This window comes from Symphodus melops, assembly GCF_947650265.1.
Source record: "Symphodus melops genome assembly, chromosome: 10".
NCBI lineage: Eukaryota > Metazoa > Chordata > Actinopteri > Labriformes > Labridae > Symphodus > Symphodus melops.
This window is the reverse complement of record NC_136700.1, coordinates 27017388-27028205: the sequence shown is the minus strand read 5'-3', so window position 1 is coordinate 27028205 and position 10818 is coordinate 27017388. Positions and strand designations below refer to the sequence as shown.

The 10818-nt window shown below is 43.5% G+C and overlaps 1 protein-coding gene across 1 annotated transcript; it reads left to right on the top strand.

Moving 5' to 3' along the window:
* Positions 1–1875: 1875 nt before the first annotated feature.
* On the top strand, positions 1876–9526 carry efhd1 (EF-hand domain family, member D1; the record flags this gene model as incomplete). The annotated part of the gene is made up of 4 exons (XM_079353550.1): positions 1876–2162; positions 6591–6738; positions 6991–7125; positions 7599–9526. 4 exons carry the CDS (start codon positions 1876–1878, stop codon positions 7731–7733), a joined length of 705 nt encoding a protein of 234 aa, XP_079209676.1. The 3' UTR covers positions 7734–9526.
* Positions 9527–10818: the final 1292 nt, after the last annotated feature.

Genomic DNA, 10818 nt, shown 5'->3' with positions numbered 1-10818 from the left:
GCCTGGCTGACGTCACGCAGCCTGGCTGACATCACGCAAGCTGGTCATTTTGGTGACAGCTTTTGGTTAAAAAAAAAAAAAATCAGAACAGTGTGCTCACTGTCGCCCCCTGCTGGACACTAACCGCCCACTTTATCAGGTACACCTTGGTAGGATCGTGCTGGTCCGCCTTTGGCCTTCAGAACTGCCTTCATTCTTCATGGCATGGATTCAACACGTGCTGGAAACACTCATCAGAGTGTGTTCATTGCACAGTTGTTGCAGGTTTATCTGACACTCACCCCGACCCTCTACTGGACTGAGATCTGGGGACTCTGACACTCACCCTGACCCTCTACTGGACTGAGATCTGGGGACTCTGACACTCACCCTGACCCTCTACTGGACTGAGATCTGGGGACTCTGACACTCACCCTGACCCTCTACTGGACTGAGATCTGGGGACTCTGACGCTCATGTTCAAGACACCAGTTTGAGATGAAATGAGCGTTGTGACATCAGAAGATGGTTACACTGTGCTCAGTAATAATACTTGACGTGCTGTGTGTTCTGCATACCTCTGTTGTAACGAGAGGTTAAGTCTGGCCATCCTCCTTTGACCTTTGACCTCTGGCAACAACAAGGCGTTTTCGCTGACGCTCCCTGGATGTTTTTGACGATGTCTACATGCCTATGCATTGAGTTGCTGCCATGTGATTGGCTGATGAGATATTTGCATTAAGTAGCAGTTGAACCGATGAACCTAATAAAGTGGAGCCTAAGTGTATGACCACGACAGTGTGCTCTCTGCCTCCCCCTGGTGGCAGCTTTTGGTTAAATTAAAAGCAGAATTTATCATTTTTAAACTTATTAAACTTTATCAAAAAGTTTCACAAAACTTTATTTTTATAAACTTTATTTCAAAAGGCTTCTTCTTCTTCTTTATTCTGATGTTTGGCACAAATCTCCACCCATTTCACGAAGACTCACCTTTTAGGAAGAGAAAGAATTTAACCCCTGAAGTTAAGTATTTTTTTCTAATTTCTACATTTAAAGTTATGAATGAGTGAAGAACTTAAATGAATTTAAACAAGTTGAAGAGATTAAATCAACTATGAAGATTTTAAATCCAGGTTCAACCTCTTCTCTTATTTGCTTTTCTATTTATTTTTAGTTCATGTGTTCTTAAAGTCATTCTTAGTCTATCATAATGTTTTTGGACCTATTTATATATGTAACAGTCAAACTATGATTAAACTAAAGGTAGGGTAAAAACAATGGGCTTTCAGCTGCTGTCAGGTGATCTGACACCTGCTGTGACTGACCAATCAGAGCACTTCAGTTCTGCCGGCGCCGCATGCTCTACTGTCAAAAGTCCCTGGACCTTCAGGAAGTGAAGCACTCCTAGCAGGGTCATCTTTAGGGGGAAACTTCTACCTAGGAACTATATTTCTTCCTGGTAGATTTAGTCGAAACGCACGTAGCTCTCTGTGTCTTATTCTGAAAATCGTGGCCGGAATCACTTGTGGACTTGTCAGCACTCTGGGGGTGTGATGGGTCACGCAGCCCGGCTGACGTCACGCAAGCGGGTTGTCAGTGGTGCTTGAAGCTGCTGTCAGCCTCTGCAGCAGCGCAGGACCGTCAGCAGCAGCAGCAGCGCACGAGCGCCATCAGGACCGTCATCATCATCTGCAGCGCACGACCGTCATCAGGACCATCAGCAGCGCACGACCGTCATCAGGACCATCAGCAGCGCACGACCGTCATCAGGACCATCAGCAGCGCACGACCGCCATCAGGACCATCAGCAGCGCACGACCGCCATCAGGACCATCAGCAGCGCACGACCGCCATCAGGACCGCCATCAGCAGCAGCAGCAGCGCACGACCCTCAGCATGGCAGCGGAGGAGCTCGCACACAAGCTGCAGTCGCGGCTGGTGGTCACGCAAGAGGCTGCAGAGCCGAAGCCGGAGCACGCACTCAGCCCTCAACGATCCAGACCGCAGGAGCCCGATGCTGCCTGCGGGGAATCCGCCTCCGAGCTGTCCGCCATACTGAACCGCAGGCTGGACATAAACCAGGGAAATGCCGCTCCACGACCGAGCCGAGTGTTTAACCCGTACACCGAATTCAAAGAGTTCTCCCGCAAACAGATCAAGGACATGGAGGCCATGTTCAAGCGGTAAGATTGTGCGTCACGTGTCTTCTATTTGTGCGTTATAAACCTGAGATAATACACACCTATAATACACACCTGTAATAAAGCCTGACCCGAACCCGGGGCGGATTTACACTGAGAGAACAAGCAGGGTCAGAAGCTGCTGATGAGATTAAGCTGGAGCTGAGGCGAAGGCTCCAGGTGAAAGCTGTGTGTGTGTGTGTGTGTGTGTGTGTATGTGTGTGTGAGAGAGAGTGAGAGTGTATGAGAGTGCGTGCGTGCGTGTGTGTGTGTGTGTGTGTGTGAGAGAGAGAGTGAGAGTGTATGAGAGTGTGTGTGTGTTTGCGTGCACGTGAGTGTGACTCACTGCAGAGCCTCTGTGCAGTGATTGTGCTGCACTTTGTCGTGATCACACTCAAGACTGCTGACTGACGTTTAAACTCATGTCACTGTACTTCAAAATAAAACATTTTTCTGTTCATATCCTGTCTGTCAGTATGTAATAAAATTGAAAAAACATGTCAGTAAATATTGACTGAGACCTCGAAATTACTGAGTGACATTAAACCAGCTGAACAACAATTACCAAGGACAAAATCGATCTAACTGGTAATTTAAAGTGACCATATTGATGAAACATCAAAACTATGAAAAACTTTTTAGGACACTAGAGGGACTATAAAGATCTTTATTTTAACATAGAGCTCTATGGAGACTGACTCACTGCAGGAGACTGACTCTAGTGGACACTGGAGGAACTGCAGCTGTAAAGTTGGACATTTTATCATAGAGCTCTATGGAGACTGACTCACTGCAGGAGACAGACTCTAGTGGACACTGGAGGAACTGCAGCTGTAAAGTTGGACATTTTAACATAGAGCTCTATGGAGACTGACTCACTGCAGGAGACAGACTCTAGTGGACACTGGAGGAACTGCAGCTGTAAAGTTGGACATTTTAACATAGAGCTCTATGGAGACTGACTCACTGCAGGAGACAGACTCTAGTGGACACTGGAGGAACTGCAGCTGTAAAGTTGGACATTTTAACATAGAGCTCTATGGAGACTGACTCACTGTAGGAGACAGACTCTAGTGGACACTGGAGGAACTGCAGCTGTAAAGTTGGACATTTTAACATAGAGCTCTATGGAGACTGACTCACTGCAGGAGACAGACTCTAGTGGACACTGGAGGAACTGCAGCTGTAAAGTTGGACATTTTAACATAGAGCTCTATGGAGACTGACTCACTGCAGGAGACAGACTCTAGTGGACACTGGAGGAACTGCAGCTGTAAAGTTGGACATTTTATCATAGAGCTCTATGGAGACTGACTCACTGCAGGAGACTGACTCTAGTGGACACTGGAGGAACTGCAGCTTGGGACATTTCTGGATTTACCGGCTGCTGCTTGAATATCTTGTTTTTGTTTTCATGCAGTGGATTGAAGTGGTTTCATTTTGCTTCTCTGATCAGCTGGCTGTTGAATTGAATCTGCTGAGTGAAGTCAAACATCTCTCGTCCTCTTGACCTTTTCCCAGTCAGCTGTGGGCTGGCGGTTAGTCAGATGATGGTTGATGCCCTTTCCTGACACTATGCTCATTGTACGGATTTGATTTAAACAGTGACTGAGGAAAGTCTGGGTTCTTTTGCTGCATTTCGACACAGCCTGGTTTCTAACAATAATAATAACTTTATTTTTATAGCACCTTTAAAAACATGCGTGCTCTGACAAACTCCAAAAGGCAAAAACAGGAACAAAGCAAACTTAACCAAAACCAGAACAACAGCAAGAATAATTGCAAAACTTGTTTGTCCTTCAGGAGGTTCAGTTACGTCCTTCTCAGTCTTACATCTGTTGCTGCACTGATTTCCTTCGCTCAGTCCACATTCCCGGGGGCCATCCACCGCCTGCTGACCCATTTTCCCTCCCCTCAGAGCTGTGGGCTTAGAGGCATATTTCAAATTACAACATTTCATCAATCTGTAATCGACTAAGAATTTTAATCAGAAAAGGCCGGTTTGGAGTCCTGTTACATTTGGCCGTGTGTCCTGCTTCATGTTAAAGAGTGAGTTGAGTTCTGTCAGAAATAGGAGCGTCTTTTCCTCCATATTTGGTGTCCTTAATCGCTTAAGAGAGCGAAGCTTGGCTGAACGGGTCATAATGAGGGGAGATGGAGAAAAATACGAGCAGATAAATTGAGTTCCTTCGTGCCAGAAACTCAGGCGTCTATAATTACCAAGGAAGCTGCCGAACAATGCGGCTCAGTCCGGACTTTTTCAGGCGACGTGGCATCAGGTCACTCTCAAATGGAGCACCAAATCTCTTAATTGTTTGAGCTTTTGGATTTAAGCAGCAGTTTGGGATCAGTGCTGTCCTCTCAAACCCTTCGTTTCAATGTGCCATCATTGTTCTGATGGTTTCCTTCAATCCAGAAAGAAAAGTTTACCTGAGTAAACTTTCAGGAGTCATTCGGCTCAGACACAGATTTTCAAACTTTATCGGTTCTTGAATACCACAAAGAGAAGTTCTGTTGATCGTTCTCTTTTAGCTTTTTTTAAAACTAATGGTCTTTAAAATAGTTTGTATGGTTTTAGGTCAGTTTTTGAAAAGTATTAAAAAGATTTATCCGGCATCCATCTCCAAACAGACTCCGTCGTCAGCCTGTTTTCTTCAGCTGTTCATGTAGTAAACATGCCATGTGGGTTTTCCACTAATTACAAGTTTCCAAATACTGCCGTCCTCAACATTCAAGCTCAACAAACTTCACACACTCTGTCTACTGCACACACACACACTCTGTCTACTGCACACACACACACTCTGCTGAATTCACTTCTGCTCGTGGGGCTTAGGGCTCCCTCTCATATGTCTTTAAAATCGATCTGTCCTCTCGATCAGATTGTAAGGCTACGTTCACATTCGGGGGCGATTAATTAAAATAATAAAAATGGTTAGGTGCTGTTAAAGAAGCACTACAGGGGGCATGTGCAAAATAATAACTGTGGGGTGTAAAAGTCAAATATTAAGATGTAAAAAGATAGCATAGCCAGATAGCTGAAATGTTGACGAGATTTTTGGTTAAAATATTTTCTTTAAATGCAGTAAATCTAAGAAACTGTGTTCCTCAGAGTGTCTTTGTCTGTCTTCATCTTAGGACAGCTTTGTTTGGGTTGCACAATCTCATACATTAATAAAAAAACAGGACAAAGAGGAAATTGATAAACCTGAACATGAATATATGAAACAGATATTGTGACTGGATTGTGAACATACCACAAGTGTTGTGTCAGTGCTGCATGCAGGGCTCGTGGTCCAATGGAAATACGCCCTTCTGCAGCCTCTGGCATTCCTGTGCTCCCACAAAGTGAGCCAAATAGGTCCAGGCTGCCTTTGTTTTCCTGACGGGGACGCTGTGCCAGGAAAGGAAGCCCCTCTCGTCCCCCACATTTAATCAGCCTAAAATGCAAATGAGTCCTAATTCTGATCACTTCCAGCCTCGCCACAAATCGTCACAATGAAAAGAATGAAAATGAGTTCAAAGCTCAGCTGCACAAAGCAGATGAGAAGTCTTTTTCCATTGGACAGTGGAATCCATGAGCATAGCATCCTTTGTCAACGTGTGTATAAATGTGTGCGTGTGTGTGTGTGTGTGTGTGTGTGTTGATAGTGTTGGTAGTTTTGGCAGTGTAAGTAGTGCTGGTAGTGTAATGTTGGCAGGTTTTTGTTTCCTCTCTGGAGACTTTGAGTCTGAGGTAGATTTCTTGGCCTTTTTCAAAACACTAACTGGGTTCCCTCCCTGAAAAGATATGTCCTACTTTCAGATCAATAGGCCTCATACAGAAATATCCACACACAAACACACCGCTGCTGAAAGCTTCTATAAATACTGCTCCTATCAGACACAAGCCTGTGAGGCTCTCAGTGGACGATAACAGCGTCTCACATGCAGACGTGACGCAGGTGAGAAGATCGACTCATTTCACCAAATCCAAATAAAGTGATCGTATAACTAGAGATGTGATCACATTTATACATTCAGATAACTCAAGAGAAAAAGTCTGACAGATATGAGATGCTGTCATTCATAGCTTAGCATTAGCACAACTAGCAGCAGCTGTCAGCTAAGACAATGTAAAGATGGTTTTGAGTATTATTTTCCCTCCGCATGGTTCGGTTCAGTTTTCATACGACATCATTTCAAATGGTATAATATCTGACCGTCTAGGTTGATCAATAGTTTCCAAAAGTGCCAAAGCTTGAAGCTGGTATTTTACCACTAAGCTGTCCGTGGGTCAGGGGTCAGCCCACATGTTGCTGCTTATGCATGATGCAGCAGCTAGCTTTGGATCAGCACCGTTAGAATGCGGTCTAAACAGAATTCAGGGTTTGTATGATTGAAAGTGTGCTGGCTGTCATATTTACAGTGTGCGTGTTTTGTGTTGCGCAGGTATGATACAGGTAAAGACGGCTTCATCGACCTGATGGAGCTGAAGCTGATGATGGAGAAACTCGGAGCTCCTCAGACTCACCTGGGTCTGAAGAACATGATCAAAGAGGTCGACGAAGACTTCGACGGGAAGCTGAGCTTCAGAGAGGTGAGACTGATACAGACTTTACCTTAGAAATCCCACAGCTGTGTGTGTGTGTGTGTGTGTGTGTGTGTGTGTGTGTGTGTGTGTGTGTGTGTGTGTGTGTGTGTGTGTGTGTGTGTGAGTGCTCTAAATCTATGAAGCATGAGAGCGTTGGGTTCGTTAACACTTCAGTGTTTCACCTTCGATGACCTGCTGCTCACGTTGGGCTCGGTTGGCGTTCGGGTGTGTACTTTACTCACACTTTGTCTCTGGCAGTTCCTGCTGATCTTCAGGCGAGCGGCGTCCGGAGAGCTGCAGGAAGAGAGCGGCCTGATGGCGTTGGCCCGCCTCTCAGAGATCAACGTCTCCACAGAGGGAGTGATGGGAGCCAAAGACTTCTTTGAAGCAAAGGTACTCCATCTTTTTTTCTGCATGTGTTTGCTCATCATGACCACTGTTTGTTTCTAACCAGCTGATTTTCAGTCCTGACAATCATAAAAATATGAACAATTCCAGCTGCAGTGCATCAAACGACTGGCTGTGAAATAAATCCATGAAAAGTTCATCTGAAATTAAAAGAGACAAGTCGAAGAACTTCAACATCAGAATACACGTTTTACAAAAGTCTTTTGTATATTTTGGCCTTTCTGTAAATGAAACTTTGAAACTTTGATTTTTGAACTGCTTGGGGAGCGTCAAATGCAGCAGGGCTGCCACCTGGTGGTTGGGACAGGATACTACATTCTCAATGTAACAATTGGTTATTTTTATAAAGGATGAAGTTGGAGCTGCTGTCTTAACAAAGCACAATAACGTTTTAAAATCCGGGTGACGTCAGATTGTTGCTGTGAGAGAGTGACGCCGCTCTCCTTGTGTTTGCACAGATGAAGGTTGCAGCTGCTGGCAGTATGTTCGAGGCCGAGATCCGAGAGGAGAAAGAAGAACAAAAGAGACAGGAAGTGGAGAAGAAACAGAGACAAGCTGCATTCAAGCAGCTGCAGTCAACCTTCTGCTCATGACCTGACACTAGAGTCCAAGTCCCGCCCTGACCTGCACAGTCAGTGTTAGAGAGGTTTAGCTTCACTTTCTGATAACCCCTGAAATCCTTCCCAGTGTTGCACTTTTTAACCAGAGACATTATAGAATACAGCACATGTAGGGTTCATTCCTTCCAGATGTTCTGCAGCTGCTGCACAGAAAACAAAACACATCTTTAAACATGACGTGCACATTTAAAATCCATAAAAGTATCATCGATCTATTCTTATTGTCAGCAAAAGGGAAACGTCTCGTGACGTGAACTTTTAGTCGGATGTTTGTGAAGCTTTTTGAACTTTCTGTCTCTTTGTCTGATCCTCTCAAGCTGAGCGTTTCCTCTGCTACCTGCAATGTGCTAGAACTACTATAGTATAAGAAAACAGCATGAAGAGCTGTCGCAATATTTATGATATTAAGTATTTACACGCAGCTCGAGTTCAAGCCAGTCAAAGAGTCCCCAGCGGCTTCACCTTTAAAGATGTGAAGTTCAGTTTGTGTTATGAATCTCTTATAAATACTCAGTTACCACCAACTCACAGCAGACGTTGTTTTTAGTTGTGCATGGCTGTTAGCGCACCCTGTCTGTGAGTGAGACTCTTTTTACAGTGAGGCTGATTTACAGAGAAAGAGACGATTGTTCCTCACATGACTGAATAATGGAGCATTGAAGTAAACAGTTAAGGGAGTGTTTGCATGTGTTTGTTCATTTGAAGTCTTTGTCACTGGTTGAGGTCCGTATGTGAATCAGCTCATCAGTGTCCACCTTGTGTTTGGTTGTCGTTGTTGTTGTTGGTGGTGGTGAGGACGTCACTTTACTACAAGTCGGATATTGATGCTAAATCTTTGTAAACATCAACACTACATGTTTGCTCAGCTCTGTTCTAATCTTGATTTTTTAGAGAAACTTTATTGCAACACTGTGAACATATAAGAACGTACAACGTGGACACTACATACTTTGACCACAGGGGGGTGCCAAAGTCCATACTAACTGATAGATCCTTACAGTGGGTTCATCATTTAAAATTATTTAATGTTTGATGTTTATGACAGACAGACTGACATGACGAAGTCTAAATACCAGGATGTAGTCCTCCCTCCTCAGCTAGAAAACATTCTTGTCACTGTGAGTGCTCCTTTAATTCTCTCATCATTATTGTTCAATGTTACTGGATGTTAGAGGGACAGTACCACAAATGTACACACATCAACTTTTCATTAAAGCTGAAATAAATGTTTAAAGATGATTAGAACGTCCTCCATCCTTCTTCTGATCGCTGTCAGGGTCAGAGTCTGGAAAAACGGTGTCCTCCAGCTCTTACTTTTCTCTGTATCTTCAGTGTCTGGCCCATAATCATCATTTTCTCTGTATCTTCAGTGTCTGGCCCATAATCATCATTTTCTCTGTATCTTCAGTGTCTGGCCCATAATCATCATTTTCTCTGTATCTTCAGTGTCTGGACCTTTAATTACTCTGTTTCTTCATGTGTTTCAGTTGTAGCATGTTCCAGGTGTCATATAAGAAAACAATTGTACATATAACAAGTAACTATTTGTTGTGGAAATGGACAATGTATTTTTTCATGAATAATATAGTATATATATTGTTATTTGTTGTAGCAGAGATTTATAAGTTGCCAACTATAAAGACAAAGTCATTTAGATATATTTTTGAGCACTTGTAAAGATGTTGTGTTGTTATAAACCCTGTCAGGATGGAAATGTTTTACTTGATTGCAATAATGAACAAATTAAAGTGATGTTAAGAAATAAACGGAATCTCTTTTTTTTCTTTTGAAAACTAAAAAATCGTAATGTTGGGGTTTTGCAGAGTTAATACACGGGCAACATTTATGTTGGGTTTTATAGAGTAATGTGGTTATCAAATTATCATTATTATTAATTTCAACCAAAAATATTATTAAACTGAGTTTAATAAACGTAGTGTCATGGACTCAGGGAACAGGGAAGGAGGAGCCAATTGCAGGTAAAAACAAAAAAGGTAATTTATTTCAACAAAAGGTAAAAACAAATTCAGTCAAATAATAATTACAAAGAAAAACAAAGTAAATCCAGGTGTAGATGGAGGCGACTTCAGACTAGCAGAAACATAAAGACACTAACCTAACAAACCATGATGAACTGACACAGAGGGTAAGAAACACTGAGACTAAATCGACAGGGGTCATCAGACACAGGTGAGACTAATCAGGGTAATCAAGACTGAAAACTACAAAGTAAAACATGGAACACTGAAGAAACAGGGAAGTGAAGGATGTAAGAAAACACAAAGAAGCAAAGGGAGAAGACCTTACAAAATAAAATATCTGCAGTACAATTGGACCGTCCTGGCTGCTAGCTACAGCGTTCATCAGCCGCTTGTTCCTCTTCTTGTATGGTGGCAGCTCTCTCTGTTGTCATTTCATTTTCCTGCTTAAACTATCACGTAGTGTGTCGTTACCATCTGTTGTTAGCTAGCTAAACAAAGGTACTCCTGGAGGTGTCCATGTTGCTGAACTCGGGTGTGACATCATTCCCAACTCCCCCCCCCCACAGCTTCAGGGGATTTGTGTGTAAGGCAGCTGAGGCACCACTAGATGGCAGAACTAACCCTGGGTATCTTCCCAGGTATGAAGAGACTCCAGCCGGGCCAAGAGACGCCACAACCCCACGCAGGCTCCCTTTAAGGCGGAGCTATAAGCCAGACGCAGTTTGAAGATGAACTTTTAGCCTTTTTCTGCCTTTGTTACTCTAAATTGCTCTAAATTGAAATCCAGCATGTTTCGTTCAGTCTCAGAGGTCCGAGTCCCAGACAGATCAGAGACGAGGAGGGTTCAAGTTCTCGATCTGTGTCTGTGCTGTGATTGGCTGTTCCTGTTATTTGCTTGAGGAAGGCCTCAGGAAGTCGGAGCAGCTTTGAACATGGACACACACTCATGCTCTCAACAACATGAAACATTATGAAACTCTCGTCTGAGTTGTTTTAAGGCTTCATAAACTGTGACGTCCGCTCAGCTAGTGACTCATCGTTGTACTTCCCACAAACCTCTCTAAACAAAACATTCT